At 43.7% G+C, this 17,115-nt stretch overlaps 1 protein-coding gene across 4 annotated transcripts in view; it reads right to left on the bottom strand.

Annotated features, from left to right (window-relative positions):
- Positions 1–10,572: 10,572 nt before the first annotated feature.
- The window catches only part of LOC127429151 (T-cell surface antigen CD2-like), a 36,231-nt gene continuing 29,688 nt past the window's right edge, over positions 10,573–17,115 (bottom strand). For 2 of the 4 annotated variants that reach the window (XM_051678012.1, XM_051678016.1), the window contains one exon: positions 10,573–11,397. In XM_051678012.1, the coding sequence (XP_051533972.1) occupies positions 11,309–11,397 (89 nt within the window). In that variant the 3' untranslated portion in view covers positions 10,573–11,308. The remainder of the gene's footprint in view (positions 11,398–17,115) is intronic. The other 2 variants (XM_051678014.1, XM_051678015.1) reach the window with 2 other exon arrangements.

Below are 17,115 nucleotides of genomic sequence, written 5' to 3'. Positions count from 1 at the left end.
TTGAGGATTCAGCCTGTTCGTATTGCAAAGGGGGGGCTCTAGTTCTAAAGCAGCTTTAATCAATTAATTAGAATGCAGTGTGGGCTCTCCCATTTGAATGCAGTGAGAGCCACCATGTCCAGGCCGTAGGCTCTACCGTTCGAATCGCTGTGAGGGCTCTCCCATTCGAATGCTGTGTGAGCTAACTCAGGTCTATATGTATCGAGGGCTCTCCCATTCGAATTCAGAGAGGGCCTCCATTCGAATGCATGCTGGGCCTCCCCTGTCGAATTGCTGTGTGAACCTTATGTTAGTGGGGTGCTCCCGTTTGAATCGCAGAGTGAGCCCTCCTGTTTGAACGACCTGTGCCTGGAGGTGGCTTAAGGTCAAGTTCAGGGCGAGGCGGCCCTGCCTACCTAAGAGCAGAGCTGATCCATTCTTGCCCAAGGTGTACTAGCACGGGCATTACGGTGTCCTCTCCCTTCCCTGTGGTAAACGGGAAGGGGGGTAACCTCCCTGCCCAGGCGTTGTGGATTCCTCCAGTGCAACAACAGCTACTGCAAGAGCTCGTTTCCATGTAGCGGTAACCACCACCCAAGATGGTGCACATGCGTCTCCAATGTCTGTTTCATCTGGAAAGCATCAGTTTAACTGGCATCTGCTAAATATCTTATAGATCAGATTTGTAAACATTCTAAATTATAAATGTCTCTGGAACATCTGCTGAATGTCTAATTGACTTCCGAGACATACTTATTGAAATACGTATAATACACTGATATAAACACACATCATAGACATCTTGGTGATGTACCTATGCTAACGTGGACTGCTTCTACAATGCTACCATTCATCCCTTTTTGGGAGGAGAGGAATCATAGAGACGCTGATAATGACAATTTAGGATCTGTTTGCATTTAAACCAAGCATATAGTTTTCAGTATCTCATGAAGGTTTAAATGTTAATGACTCTCTGTCTCTATTTTTATTGGCAAATGTTTGGGGTGTCTTCAAACTCGGGTCGAGTCTTGAGCTCAAGCTCTCCACTGTGGACAGCGAGCCACATCCGTTTACCTTTACCTCTATTCAAGGATTACATGAAATTGAGTTTTACAAACAAAGTTCGGGAGGATCATGTTCATTTAATCTGACCAATCACTACGCCAGAGTTAGAATATATAAACTGCTGCTTGCCTCACTGCTGCGACAATTCTTCTGGCATCCCTTCTCCACCCCCTGTCTATGTATTACTAATCCAGGGTTCGTACAGATGCTTCAAAGTTAAATTCAAGGACTTTAAGCACATTTTTATTTGTTTTCAAGGACTATGCTTGAGATGTCATTAAAACAAATTATTTTTGTTAATTTTAAATAAAAATATTTTAACCATACAGTTAATTTATTTTTATAAATCACCACTTATTACAAGTACAACAATGAGCATCTTTAACTACATATTCTCACAGTAACAATTCTTGATTCATTCATGACGAAATTGATGTGCAGTTGTAGTGTGCTCCCTTAAAATGCACTTCGCTTCCCAACAAAAGTGAATAACTGGGTCCGTAAACAGTAGTCCATATGACTCATGCTGTGATTCATGTTTTCTAAAGTCACACAACAGATTTATGTGAGGAACTGACCGAAATTGCAAATGGGTCATTCTCAAAAACAATTGACTTTCCAACTTACAAAATATTGAAATTTTTCATTTAGTTCAGTTTTTGCCTATAAACACTGAGGGTAAATATTTTGTAACATGTTGACATTAATTTGTATTCATAAAGGACAACTTGGCTGTTCTTTCTTTTATTATTTAATTTTGTTTCACGAACGGAGCAAGTTAACACTAATGAGGGTTAAATGGGTTACAACACCAGATTTTGAGGGTTAAATGGGGTACAACACGAAATATTTTAGTGTGAAAATATTAGTTAAAATGTGAATGAATAACTTTTTAACATGCTGGGAAAAATCGCTATATGCATATTTAAGCAGCCTCTGAACTTTGACCTTAATTATTTTCCACAAATTTTTGTATAATTTTTTTTTTTTTAAAAACATATAAAAATAAAAAAAATAAAAAAAAGGTTTTAACATTGATAACACCAATGCCATGAAATCAAACACTCTTTTTAAATTATTTAAATTATTAATAATAATGTTTTTTGCTTTTTTGCACACTTGTTCGGCCTTGCACTAATGCTTTTATTAAAAATAAGTACAAAATAAATACACAAATAACTTCACATGTCATAGAAGTGGTGTACCAGATGAAGGGGACAAGGATTTTTTTTTTTCAGGCAATTAACAATTTCAAATATATTTTCTAAAAAAATTAGCAAAAAAGAGTTCAAGCCATTTCATATCTTTAAAGGTTAGGTTATAAAATTATAAAAAATAAATACATTTGAAAGCATTTTCATGACTAAAATAGTCAAGGGACATGACTTTGTCAACATATTTTGATATTGACCCAAATGTCATCAGAAATAACCTATTTTGTGAGACACAAAGCTTTCTTTACACAAGGGGCACTAAATGGCTCACAAAACTGAATCCTCCATTGATCTGCATTCAAATCATTCAAAACATTTTACATCTCATATCATTTTTTCACTCTGGAGAGTAAATTGTAATGTCTGATTAGTTGCAAGGATTCATACTTGTTAAATCCACCACAGCAGTATCTATAAAATATATATATATTTTTAAATCCTCCAGTAACATTTGCTTGTGATTAGCCCATTCTGAACAGCGCTGCCAAAAGTAACAGGTGTCACATGACAGCGGCATCTATGCGCTGCCTGCTTCAGCAGTGGACTAGCTGTCTGTCGTCGTGTTTTTCTGAAAATAATTATATTAAATGATTTAAGTAACGTATTTTAAGATTTTCTATAATTCAAGAACTTTTTAAGCTATTTTCAAGGGTTTTCCAGGACTTGAATTTGAAAAAGCCAAATTTTAGTACTTCAAGCACCTTGTACTAACCCTGCTAATCTCAAGTAAATTCTGGGGGGTCTTCAGAGCTTGGGTCGAGTCTTGAGCTCGAGCACTCCACTATGGACAGTGAACCACATCCGTTTACCTTTACCTCTATTCAAGAATTATATTAACATGTGAAATACTGAAACAATTTAAAATAAAGAGCAATGCTAAAGTCTCTTCAACATTCAAGGTGTAGAAGGCACCACTACAATATAAAATATGCATTGAAATGCTTTCACCCATATATATAGATATGCAAACTAAAACATGCAGTGTAGTGACTGAGACAACTCATTGAGCCTTATTTCTGAAATATGAGTATAATAAATGCGATTTACACTAAAAACTGTTCTGCTCATGTGTCATGAATAAGGCCAATTGACTACATTTTCAGTGACTTGTGTTAGGTTTTTTTTTTGTGTCAAACTTCAATGTAGTTGTTTTTATTCAGTATTCAATAAAAGGATGTAAAGAGGAGGTGAGAAGCAACTTTTCCTGGTTCAGGTAAGCGTTTATTTTCCTCACTGCAGCAAATACAGTCTTTCAAGGCTTTTACGCTGTTCAATAACTCAGTCTAAAATCCACAAGCTACTTCACAAAATAAACTCTCAACTATGCAACAATAAACTCTTGGCTTCACAACCAGTGCCCAGGCTCTCTCTCTCGTCTACTTGCGGTCTGGCTCTATTTATGCCGCTCTCCCCGTGCTCACTGAAATTAGAGACAGGTGTTAGACATTTAGCTCAGGTGTAAGCTCCCTTACCGCTTTCTCTCTCCGGAGAGATGCTTGACCACGCCCCCGCTGCCACATATCCCCACCACCCGACTCAGGCTGGGGCGGCATCTGGCCTGCCTACCACTCCCCCCCCCCCATTCCTGGAAAGGAAGTCAGCGACAGCCATCTGCGCCCCCGGTCTGTGGACCACCTTGAACTTAAACGGCTGAAGAGCCAGATACCAACGGGTGATCCGGGCATTAGTATCTTTCATGCGGTGGAGCCACTGGAGTGGGGCGTGATCCGAGCAGAGGGTGAAGGTCCGCCCCAGCAGGTAGTATCAGAGAGTGAGGACCGCCCACTTGATGGCGAGACACTTCTTTTCCACAGTGCTGTACTTAGTTTCCCTTAACGAGAGCTTACGGCTAATGTACAGCACCGGGCGCTCCTCCCCCTCCACCACCTGCGAGAGTACGGCCCCCAGCCCCCTGTCTGAAGCATCTGTCTGTAAAACAAAAGGGAGAGAGAAGTCAGGTGAATGTAAAAGCGCCCCCCCGCAAAGTGCGGCTTTAACTTGCGTGAACGCCCGCTGACACTGCTCCGTCCACTGGACCAGATCTGGAGCTCCCTTTTTAGTGAGATCAGTCAGCGGGCTGGTGACGTCCGAATAATTAGGCATGAACCTTCTATAATAGCCAGCCAGCCCCAGGAACTGTCTCACCCCCTTTTTGGTCTTGGGTCTCGGGCAGGTCACAATCGCCGCTGTCTTGTCAATTTGGGGACGCACCTGCCCGTGGCCCAAGTGGAACCCCAGATACCGTACCTCCACCCGTCCAATCGCGCACTTCTTCGGATTTGCTGTGAGTCCCGCTTGGCGCAGCGATCTCAGAACCGCCCTCAGATGTTGCATATGCCGCTGCCAATCATTGCTATAAATGATGATGTCGTCTAAATAGGCAGCGGCATAAGCTGAATGCGGTCTGAGGATTCGGTCCATGAGACGCTGAAACGTAGCCGGGGCTCTAAACAAACCGAACGGAAGTGTCACAAATTGGTGTAATCCAAACGGTGTGGAGAAGGCGGTTTTCTCACGGGAAATTGGTGTCAAGGGGATCTGCCAATAACCCTTCGTCAAATCCAATGTCGAATAAAAATGAGCAGTGCCCAACCGATCGAGCAACTCATCAACGCGAGGCATTGGATATGCATCAAATTTAGACACCGCATTGACTTTCCTATAATCCACACAGAATCGCACAGACCCGTCTCTCTTAGGCACTAGAAAACTGGACTGGACCAATCGCTGTGGGATTCTTCTATTACCCCCATATCGAGCATTGCATCCAATTCTTCCCGAACAATTTTCTTTTTGTGTTCGGGTAGTCGGTAGGGGCGGCTACGTACCACCACCCCCAGCTCGGTCTTGATGTGGTGATGGATGAGGTTTGTACGTCCCGGTAGAGGGGAGAACACATCTGCAAACTCCTGTTGCAACCTAGCAACCTCCGCGAGTTGGCTCGGTGAGAGGTGGTCTCCGCAAGTGACCGGGGTGAACTGTTTATGTTTTGAACTCACCTCCGGTCCGAGCTCCGCCTTCTCGGGAACTACCGTAGCCAACGTCACGGGAACCGCCTCCCTCCACAATTTTAGGAGATTGAGGTGGTATATTTGACGTGCGTCCCCTCTATCGGTTCGTTTAACCTCATAATCGAGATCTCCCACTCGTCGTGTGACCTCAAAGGGTCCTTGCCACTTGGCGAGTAATTTAGAGCTCGATGTGGGAAGCAATACAAGCACTTTATCTCCTGGTGCAAATTCCCTTAGCTGAGTTCCCCTGTCATACAGTCGGCGCTGTCGTTCTTGAGCTTGGAGCAAATTTTCCTGTGTTAGTTGCCCCAAGGTGTGGAGTTTTGCTCTAAGATCAAGAACGTACTGAATTTAATTTTTACTGTTTGAAGGTCCTTCCTCCCAGGCCTCTCGCATTACATCAAGCACGCCGCGTGGGCATCGCCCATACAGCAGTTCGAATGGGGAGAAGCCAGTGGAGGCTTGCGGGACATCTCGTACTGCAAATAACAGGGGGTCGAGCCATTTATCCCAATTTCTAGAATCATCGTGCACGAATTTACGAATCATGTTTTTGAGGGTTTTATTAAATCGTTCCACCAGGCCATCCATTTGAGGATGGTATACACTGTTGAGAATTGATTTAATATTTAATAACTTGTACAGTTCGCGTAGTGTTCATGACATAAATGTTGTGCCTTGATCAGTGAGGATTTCTTTCGGAATCCCCACCCGGGAGATTATTTTGAAGAGTGCCTCCGCAACACTGCGTGCTGAGATGTTGCGAAGAGGCACTGCTTCCGGATATCGCGTTGCATAGTCCACTAGGACCAATACAAAGCGATGTCCGCGTGCTGACCGTTCTAATGGCCCGACGAGATCCATTCCAATTCTCTCAAAGGGGACCTCGATCAGAGGGAGAGGGTGCAATGGCGCTTTTGGGGTGGCCGGTGGGTTAACCAGCTGGCATTCACGGCATGCCACACACCATCTGCGGACATCGCCGCCAATGCCCGGCCAATAGAAATGGGCTATTAGACGGTTCAGTGTTTTCCTTTCTCCTAGGTGACCTGCCATGGGATTATAATGAGCCACCTGGAATACCATTTCCCGACGGCTCCTTGGAATCAACAGTTGGGTTGTATCCTCTTTGGTCCGAGTGTCCTGTGTCACTTGATACAACTGCTCATTTATAATTGCAAAATAGGGGTATGAAAGTGCGATGTCAGGCTGGAGTCGTTGACCATCGATGACTCTCACTTGGTCAAAGGCATGTTTGAGGGTTTCGTCTCGCGATTGCTCCAAAGGGAAATCCCCGTCAGGGAATTCCCTGAGAAGGGGAGGGGCTGCAGCCTCTCCCCCTCTCTTGTCATCATGACGTGGAGCTGTCGAGGATGGCCCCAGCTCCGCCTCCCCTGCCAGAGCATCGCACATCACATCTCCCTATTTTCACACAGGACCCATCCGCGCAAATTCCCTTTAATAAAACTCTAAAATCAGGCCAATCAGTCCCCAAAATCAGCGGATGGGTGAGGCGGGAACTAACCGCAGCCTCCACTCTATGCTTTTTCCCCCGAAATTTAATTGTCAGGGTCACCACCGGATACTTGTGAATATCCCCGTGTACACATTTCATCTTCACCGTTTTAGTTGTGACCAATGCCTCGGGTTGAACCAAGCGTTGGTGGATAGTGGTTTGATTACACCCGGTATCCACCAGCGCTTGGTGAGTACCCCCCTTGACACTTACCGGTATCCGGTACGCTCCAGACTGGTCGGGGGCAGCCTGTGGTAAGTCAGAGACCTGCACCACTGTCCCCAGCTCCATCAGAGGGCACTGATCTCGGAAGTGGCCCGGGTCTCCACACCTCCGGCAGGCCGGCCCAGGCGCTACGCCCGCACTTGCGTCGGTGGGCGCCCCCCTCCTCGTCTGCGTGGGGCAGGAACAGGACCTGGAGGGAGAGCAGAATGAGAGGAGATAGGGGAGGGAAATGAGACAGGGGGAAGAGAGAGAGAGAGGGAGGGCTCTTCTGCCCTCGGGATCGCCGCCATGTGGTCCTCCGCAAGCCGGATAGCTTCCTCCAGCGATGCCGGGCAGTGGCACTGGACACACTCTGCCGTCCCTTTTGGCAGTTGTTGTATTAATTGCTCCAGTACCATCTGGTCGATGATCGCGTCGACGCCGCGGTCCCCCACTAGCAACCATCTTCGGCAGGCGTCGCGGAGCCGCTGGGCGAAGGCAAATGGGCGGTCGGAGTTCTCCAACTTCAGGCTCCGGAAGAGCTGACGACTTTCTTCTGGACTCCGACCAACCTGTTGCAGGATGGCTTTTTTTAAGTATCCGTAGGCCAGGAGGCTCATCGCTGGTAGTTGTTGAGCCGCAAGCTGGGCTTCCCCGGACAGTAACGGAATGAGTCGGGCCGCCCACTGGTCGAGTGGCCAGCCCCAGATCTCGGCAGTGCGTTCAAAGAGATCCAGGGATGCCTCTGGGTCGTCCGCCGCCCCCATCTTTTGTAACGCAGGCGGGGGTAACGGCGTGTGGGTGTCCGGGGTCGTGGCTGGCTGAGAAGGCTCCGGATCGCCTGTCGGTCCTCTGCTTGAGCGCGCATGAGCTCCACAAACCGGCGGTCTTGATCTTGCTGAAGCTCAAGCAGGGATTGCTGGTGGCTCCGATGTAGCCCAGCGAGGGCCTGGAGGATCTCCGCCAACTGGGAGGACTCTATGGGGCGACTTCCATCCATTTTCAACCAAACTTCAGTCCCAGGTTTCGGCACCAGTGTAAAGAGGAGGCGAGAAGCAGCTTTTCCTGGTTCAGGTAAGCGTTTATTTTCCTCACTGCAGCAAATACAGTCTTTCAAGGCTTTTACGCTGTTCAATAACTCAGTCTAAAATCCACAAGCTACTTCACAAAATAAACTTTCAACTTTGCAACAATAAACTCTTGGCTTCACAATCAGTGCCCAGGCTCTCTCTCTCGTCTACTTGCGGTCTGGCTCTATTTATGCCGCTCTCCCCGTGCTCACTGAAATTAGAGACAGGTGTTAGACATAATTTAGCTCAGGTGTAAGTGCCCTTACCGCTTTCTCTCTCCGGAGAGATGCTTGACCACGCCCCTGCTGCCACAAAGGCATTAGGCAAATACTTATTTACAAATACATATTTATCAGGGTACCCGTGGGTCCTTAAAAATTTAAGGCCATAAAAAGTCTTAAATATCTTAAATAAATTACAAGAAGTCTTAAATTTCCTTTGCTGAAATCTTAGATTTTGGGGCATGAATAGAGGAGACGCTTAAAACAGCAGAATCTGCGCAAGTCATAATCATCTCTCTCTCTCTCTCTCTCTCTCTCTCGTGCATACAGCATTTAGCAGCTGACGCTTGAGTTTAGTGTGAGCACACGCAGGGAAGCGCATTTTTACTGAACTTATGATATTACACATGTATAAACCTTCATAAACCTGTTAATCAGAAATGCAAATGGCGTTATTTTGCGTCTCTGTAAGCAAGCGATGCGCTGTCGCTCCTGCTTATAATCGACAAAGCTGTCAAAGTTGCAATTTGAAAGCGCATGAGGTTGGCGCGGTCTTTTGACACCTTTCAAATCGTGGCACATCCTTATTTTACATTACCTTTGACAATAATTGTAAAGCTAACATAACTACTCAGCTGCAGAGTTACACCTGTTATATCTCTCATCTCCATCTCTCTAGATCTGACATATACAGGTATTTTCTCTGCCATCTGAATGAGTCAATTTAAACAATTTTGTAATAATATACAAAACAATAATATAATTATATAAAATTATAATATTAATAATATGAAAACATATTATCTATATTTAATATTTAGTATATAATCTCTTTTCAGTATACATCATAACTAATTATGCAGCACAGTTCTCTTTCATAATTTAATCTGTTAACATTTTCAATACATATTGTCAACTTTAGATGGCCATTTTTAAGGTAACTGATGAGTTTTGACTTTTACTTTACTTTTTCATTTCACACAAAAATGAAAATTGTCATCACTTACCTTCATGCTGTTGCAAACCTATATTACTTTCTTATTTCAGTGGATACCAAAAGGAGATATTAGAGAGATTCAGTCACCATTCACTTACACTGAATGAAAAACAAAATGCAGTGATGGTGAATGGTGACTGAGACTAATCGTTTTGCTTAACATCTCCTTTTTTGTTCCATGGCAGAGAAAAATTTATACAGACTCAAGGGTAAGCAGTGATGACAGAAATTTCATTTTTAAAGGAACTGCCCTTTAACTACCTGTTAAAGTATTTGTTAACTGTATCTGCCAAAAAAACATATATAAATGTTATTCAGCACAGGTTATTCATGCATATGTCCTTATTCACAGCAGCGCCATATTTAATTTTTGATGAGAATGACAATGAGGCTGTGATTGATAGACTCTCTTCAATGGGCTGTACTGCAGTTTAAAGTATTTTTGGATTGTTCTGCAGACAAAACATTGGAAAAATATCTTTTCAAGGACACTCAGTAGACAAAAAACTCCAGACAAGATGAGTTGTGGAAAATCAGATGGGATCTAAGAGCTTTTTACAGCTTTATACCATGCATGCCATTGAAGAGATGATAAGTCTATCCCTCACAGGTTAATTTCCATTCCCATTAAAAATCAAACATGGCGCTACTGTGAATAAGGTCTATAGACCAATCCTCTGGTTTACAAAAATGTCAGCGCATGTGCAATAAGTGGCGGCAGAAAGCCCACTGACTGTTGTGTTAGATTTCATAGATTAGATGATTAAATGAAAGTATGACACAAAGCCATCATAAATACAAACATATTCTTAACAATACAATTACTATAATGAAATGAGTTAATAACAAACATGTAATCATGTTCGCTATAAATTTTTGTTACAAAGTTGTGAGTTGAAATGATCTCAGTCCAGTCAGCTCTGTTGATGGCTTGAAGCCACAGCAGTCAACTAGAGCCCTCGGAATAATTTTTAAACAACGTAATCCGATAAAATTTTACTTTATGCATGGTTTTTGCCACCACTTCCGAGTTTGACATAAGCGGTGACATTGCCAAAGCATTGGTCTATTGTGTCACGTCTTGCTGGAAAGCAAGTGACTAAAGAGAAGGGTCACAATATAGGCTACATACTTTAGGCTACGTGCATTCTTTTTCCAGTTAACACATTTTATTGATTGTAACAAATGAAACAGAAAAGCAAAACATATATGCACAGAATCAACTTTCAACCCCCATCATTCCCCTTCCCCCTCCCAATCCCCAACCCCACCCTGACCCCCAACAAACATCCCTGTGGTCGAAGCCAAATTACACACACACACACACACACAAAAAACAAACAAAAAACAAATCAGTTCAAATCGGTGGTTTTGTATTTACCAGCTAAATAATATGAATTATTTAATGTGTTTTATTTTTTATTATTATTGCGAAAGTGGTCTTAAATGTTTCTTTTATTTGGCCTTAAAAAGTGTTAAATGTCATTCCTTCGAACCTGCAGAAACCCTGTTTATGCCTCAAAACACAAAAATCCTTACAGAATATTTCTTGAACTTATACTCTTATAAAGTTTTCCAAACAAACTATACAAAAGAATTTAAATCTAAAGAGCAATGCCCTACAGTCATTCATTCAAGCCATTCAGTTTTATTTACGATAAAGAATAAAAAACAATTATTTAATAATTTGCAATGTTAAAATCTTATACAGTATCAAAACATTACAGCATAGTAAAGATTAATGAATGAACAATGAAGAGGAATTCAAGAGATAGATTAAAATGATCAGTCAGCAAAAGTATTTCAGATCAATCTGCAGAGACGGGCATGTGCACAACACAACAACATGTGCTCTGTGAGTAAAACGACACTGAAGAATATCTCTTGCTTCAGTCTTGACAAATCTACTAACAAGTATATACATAAATAGGAAAATTACAATTGTTGGTTAAGTCAATCATGATATGCATTAAACAATCAGAAAATACAATGAATTCTAATTTACTTCTAATGTTAAATAATTACCTAATTTCACACATAGACATTCACTTGTTCATCTTCTTCTGGAGTTGAAAGTGTGGTTGTCTGGCTGGAGCTGTGATGAAGCGGTCTGCAGACCACTGGTGAGTGACAAAGAGAGAAAATGTCCTTAACCCTAGTAAGGTCAGTGCTTGAAGTGTAGGTACACTGGTGGCCAAAAGTTTGGAATAATGTACAGATTTTGCTGTTTCAGAAGGAAATTGGTACTTTAATTCACCAAAGAGGCATTCAACTGATCACAAAGTATAGTCAGGACATTATTGATGTAAAAAACAGCATCATCACTATTTGAAAAAGGTAATTTGTGATCAAATCTAGACAGGCCCCATTTCCAGCAGCTATCATTCCAACACCTTATCCTTGAGTAATCATGCTAAATTGTTAATTTCGCACTAGAAAATTACTTGCCATTATATCAAACACAGTTTAAAGCTATTTGGTTCATTAAATGAAGCTTAACATTGTCTTTGTGTTTGTTTTTGAGTTGCCACAGTATGCAATAGACTGGCATGTCTTAAGGACAATATTAGGTCAAAAATGGCAAAAAAAGAAACAGCTTTCTCTAGAAACTCATCAGTCAGTCATTGTTTTGCAGAATGAAGGCTATACAATGCTTGAAATTGCCAAAAATAAATAAATAAATAAATAAATAAATAAATAATTCATACATAGGTGTACACTACAGTCTTCAAAGACAAAGGACAACTGACTCTAACAAGGACAGAAAGAGATGTGGAAGGCCAGATGTATAACTATACAAGAAGACAAGTACATCAGAGTCTCTAGTTTGAGAAATAGACGCCTCACATGTCATCAGCTGACAGCTTCATTGAATTCTACCCGCTCAACACCAGTTTCATGTACAACAGTAAAGAGAAGAGTCAGGGGTGCAGGCCTTATGGGAAGAATTGCAAAGAAAAAGCCACTTTTGAAACAGATAAACAAAAAGAAAATGTTAGAGTGGGCAAGGAAACACAGAAATTGAACAACAGATAATTGGAAAAGAGTGTTATGGATCTTAACCCTTATTGAGCTTTTGTAGGATCAACTAGACTGTAAGGTGCATGAGATGTGCTCGACAAGACAGCCACATCTATGGCAAATACTACAGGAATCATGGGGTGAAATGTCACCTGAGTATCTGGACAAACTGACAGCTAGAATGCCAAGGATCTGCAAAGCTGTCATTGCTGCACATGGAGGATTTTTTGATGAGAATTCTTTGTAGTTGTTTAATATTTGTTTTCAAATTGTAATAGTAATTTTTCACATTATTAATGTCCTGACTATACATTGTGATCAGTTGAATGCCACTTTGGTGAATAAAAGTTCCAATTTCTTTCCATAAGAGCAAAATCTGTACATTATTCCAAACTTTTGGCCGCCAGTGTAGGTACATACCGGTGTATGCAGTACGGACAATTCTTCACTACACATTTCACAGTACTAGGAATTATTCTTGCATACTGGAAGCTCTCATAAACTGCAGATGCTCTCTTGTGTCTCTGCTCAACCTGACCTGTTGCTCTTATTAGACGAAGACTATTCAGAAGTTTATTCTTGTACACCAAAGTTCTGTTTTTTGACGACAAGTGTGCAACATGAAAGCTTAAAAAGGCAAATAAGGTCATTTAAGCACTGTGCTGAACGGCTGATATGAAAATTAGAGGTTAAAATGCTAAAGGAAGGTAGCACAGCACAGAGCAGTAAGCAAAAGTGCGAAGTACTTTAACAGTAGCGAAGCAGAAAGTTCAGAAAGTTATATAGAATCTAGCAGAGGAAATGGGTATGTATTGATTTTATATGCAACCTAGTAAACCATGGTTTGAAACAAACCATCAATGCTTAATATGCATTAATTTGTAATAGGGTTGCAAAATTATATTTTACGCGCCAGCCTGGCTAAGGTCTGGAGGTCGTACTTGCGTTCCGCTGGGAAGGAAGTTCTTTGGCTTGGTTCATTGGGAAGAAAGTCTTGGCTTTGAGTTGATGGTCTGGAGTTCCGTTGTAGAGTCAATTAATCCTGTGATTGTGTGTCAGAAGTTCATGGGGCTAATCTGACATATTTTAGAATATACAGTACGAACAAAGCTTCCTTTATTTCGTGAGAGTTAATGCTATGCAAATGTTGCTCAGTTAATGTTCACATCAACATTCACGTGTCATGTTTTGGACATTTCAGCGCAATCCTAGCAGAGTCTTTAGTTTATTCCTTTGGGGATCCCAGTGTGTGGACCCAGGAATTCATTCTGTGTAGACTTGTTCAATTTCTCTGCCTGTACTCTCCTACAGTTGATCAGGAAAAACTCAGGATTTTACATAAATGAGGATATTTCATGGATCACCGTCATTATCACGTCTGCTGCTGACAATGATGGCAATGACGAAGATGACGTGAAGATGAAGAACCCAAGTGCAGTTTATTTACAAAAGTGAATGCCCTAACTATACACGTGAACTAAACATAAACTTGACATAAACCTGACTTGATATAAACTTGGCTTGACATAAACGTGGCCTGACATAAACATCTATACTCACATTCATTCAATGCTTGACAAAGACACAATGGAAAACATGAGGCTTAAATACATGGACATGGGGGAACATAAATCAATGAACAAACAGAACTGATAACAAGATAATTAAACAATAAACCAATGAAAACATGACACATGAACATGGAGGGAAAACAGAAATCACATGACAAGGGAAACAGGAACTAAACATTTCAAAATAAAAGACATGAATCAACAAAATACACATGACATATCCCCCCCACTAAGGGGTGGCTCCCGACACCCCAACACATAAACAAAACACGTAAAACATGACATAAATTCAAAGTTCTGTAGGGAGCGGGGGGGGTGTCTTGAGGCGTGGGGTGTGGCAGAGTCCGTGAAGGGTGGAGCCATGGAACTTGGTGCCCGGAGAGTAGCCGAAGACTCGAAAGGCCAGGGTGGAGCCAATGGCAGGGAGGACCAAGGCGGCGCTGGAGGCTTGGAGGAGCAAGGCGGAGCTGGGGGATCGGAAGACTGAGGCGGAGCCAGTGGGACTGAGGACCAAGGTGGAGCCGTAGGGAAGGAGGTCCCTGGTGGAGCTGACAGATCGGAGGGACGAGGCACAGCCAGAGGATCGGAGAGCCAAAGCAGAGCCAGGTGACCAACAGACCAAGGAGGAGCCGGAGGGACGAGGGACCCCGGCAAAGCCGACAGGCTGAAGGACCTCAGTGGAGCCGAGGGAACGCAGAGCTGAGGCAATGTCGAGGGACTGACAGGCCAAGGCGAAGTCCAGGGCTCGGAGGGTCCAGGTGGGGTCGGAGGACTGAAAGTTCCCCTTGCCTGCTCAGGAGAACGAAGGGTGGGTATAAGGGTGGGAACCATCTCCAGGTCCAACTGCTCAGGTGTGGCTGTGACGTGGCATGGAGCAGGCTGAGGCGTTGCTGTGACGTGGCATGGAGCAGGCTGAGGCGTTGCTGTGACGTGGCATGGAGCAAGCTGAGGCGTTGCTGTGACGTGGCATGGAGCAAGCTGAGGCGTTGCTGTGATGTGGCATGGACCAGGCTGAGGCGTTGCTATGACGTGGCATGGACCAGGCTGAGGCGTTGCTGTGACGTGGCATGGAGCAGGCTGAGGCGTTGCTGTGACGTGGCATGGAGCAGGCTGAGGCATTGCTGTGACGTGGCATGGAGCAGGCTGAGGCGTTGCTGTGACGTGGCATGGAGCAGGCTGAGGCGTTGCTGTGACGTGGCATGGAGCAAAAGATGGTGCTAGCTCAGCGACCATGACTAGAAACTCTGGCTTGGCGGCCATGACGTGAAACTCTGGCTCCGCGGCCATGTCGTGGACCTCTGGCTCGGCATCCGCCTCCCCCACAGTGAACGTGGAACCAATGATCTGCAGGGCGAGGTCGATATACTGAGCGAGGGTAAGGGTACTCTTACTGCCTGGCATCAGAATGGAGATTGGCTCACTCAGTCCAAACCGGAAACAGTCTTTGAGTGCAACCTCATTAAAGTCCACCTGGAAGGCCAGATCGCAAAAGTCCTCCACATAGTCCTCCAGGGGACGATTCCCCTGACGTAGGCACAGAAGCCGAACTGCTGGGTTCATTGTTCGGTCAAGTATTCTGTAACGATGGTGGCTGCTGACAATGATGGCAATGACAAAGGTGACGTGAAGATGAAGAACCCAAGTGCACATTTATCAGGCTTTAGAAGTATGTTAAATATGTGAGGATGTGTATTTGCCAACCCATTACATGTATGACTAAGTCATACAGGAATATTGAACAAAATTAACAATTATTTTGTGGATAGTTCAGAAAGAACCTACACATATTTCGTCACTGTAAACCATACACATCTATTTCACGAGTTCGCTGGTACATAAAGTCCTGGAATGTATTATGGTAAACATTTTTGGTGTGCTGTCCAAAGCGGAGGGGTTAGAGCACGCCCCCCACACGGAAACGGTAAGACAATTTGAAATAATTGTTACAGGCATTAATGAATATAAAGGTGGAGATGGGGAGGTGGGGGGATGCCAGAAGAATCATTGGAACTTCATTTTACAAGTTCGATGGAGTAAACGAGAGAAACAATTCACCACAAAGGAAGATGAGAGAAAATACACTACGTGAAAGCAGTGCGGACTAATAGGTCCTATTCAAGACTAGACAACGCTTTACCGACAGAAGTGAGTATATATTGTGTCCTTGATTACATGGAGATGAGCCACAGGTGCGTTTGATTAACAGTCTGGAGAGAGGGAGCGGAGAGTGGAATGAGCTTGAGTCTGATGAATGCGTGACAGTACATATACTCACCTCTGTCAGTAAAGCATTGTCTAGTCTTGAATCGGACCTATTAGACCGCATTACATTTAGTGTATTTTCTTTCATCTTCCTTTGTGGAAAATTGTGTTTTTCTCGTTTACTCCATTGTGGATTATATTCAAGTTCTCAGCTAAGTGCCCGTTTGTTATTATTTTTTGTTCTGTAGAATTTTCATCTACTGATTGTCAGCTGTCTGCCATTTGATGCTGATATTCACTGCTGTGCCCATTATCTGCTGCTGCTTCTGTAAATAAAGGTCCCAGCATTTGGGTTCAAGTCCAAGTACTTGTGTATTCCTTTTCATGACAGAAGACTAGACCCAACATGAACCCAGCAGTAAGACTTCTCCAGCTGGGTCAGGGGATTCATTCGCTGGAGTACTATGTAGTGGAGTTTTGTGAGTTGGCTAATGTGGTTGACTTCAATGATGTGGCTTTGAAGGACCTCTTCCGGGTTGGATTGAATGGGCCAGTGAAGTCCGTCATGCCTTATGGCATAAGCCCCTGGCTCAATTCATTGATATGGATTTGTTACTGAGTGGATCAGCCTTCACTGTAGGAGTGATGGAGGAGACCCCTTCCTTCCACAGCCCCTTCCTCCAAGCCTTCCATGGCCCCTTCCTCTAAGCCTTTCACGGTTCCTTCCTCCAAGCCTTCCATGGCCCCTTCCTCTAAGCCTTCCACGGCTCCTTCCACCAAGCCTTCCACAGCTCCTTCCTCCAGGCTTTCCACAGCTCCTTCCTTCAGGCCGTCCACGGCTCCTTCCTCCAGGCCTTCCACAGCTCCTTCCTCCAGGCCTTCCACGGCTCCTTCCTCCACGCCTGCCACGGCCAACGAGCCAACTCCCACGCCTGCCACAGCCAACAAGCCAACTCCCACGCCTGCCACGGCTAATGAGCCAATGCCCACACCTGCCACGGCCAATGAAGCCTCGTCCGTCCCAGAGCCATCGTTGCAAGCCTC

Source organism: Myxocyprinus asiaticus, chromosome 38 (assembly GCF_019703515.2).
Source record: "Myxocyprinus asiaticus isolate MX2 ecotype Aquarium Trade chromosome 38, UBuf_Myxa_2, whole genome shotgun sequence".
Taxonomy (NCBI): Eukaryota; Metazoa; Chordata; class Actinopteri; order Cypriniformes; family Catostomidae; genus Myxocyprinus; species Myxocyprinus asiaticus.
This window is presented reverse-complemented; position numbering and strand designations above follow the sequence as displayed.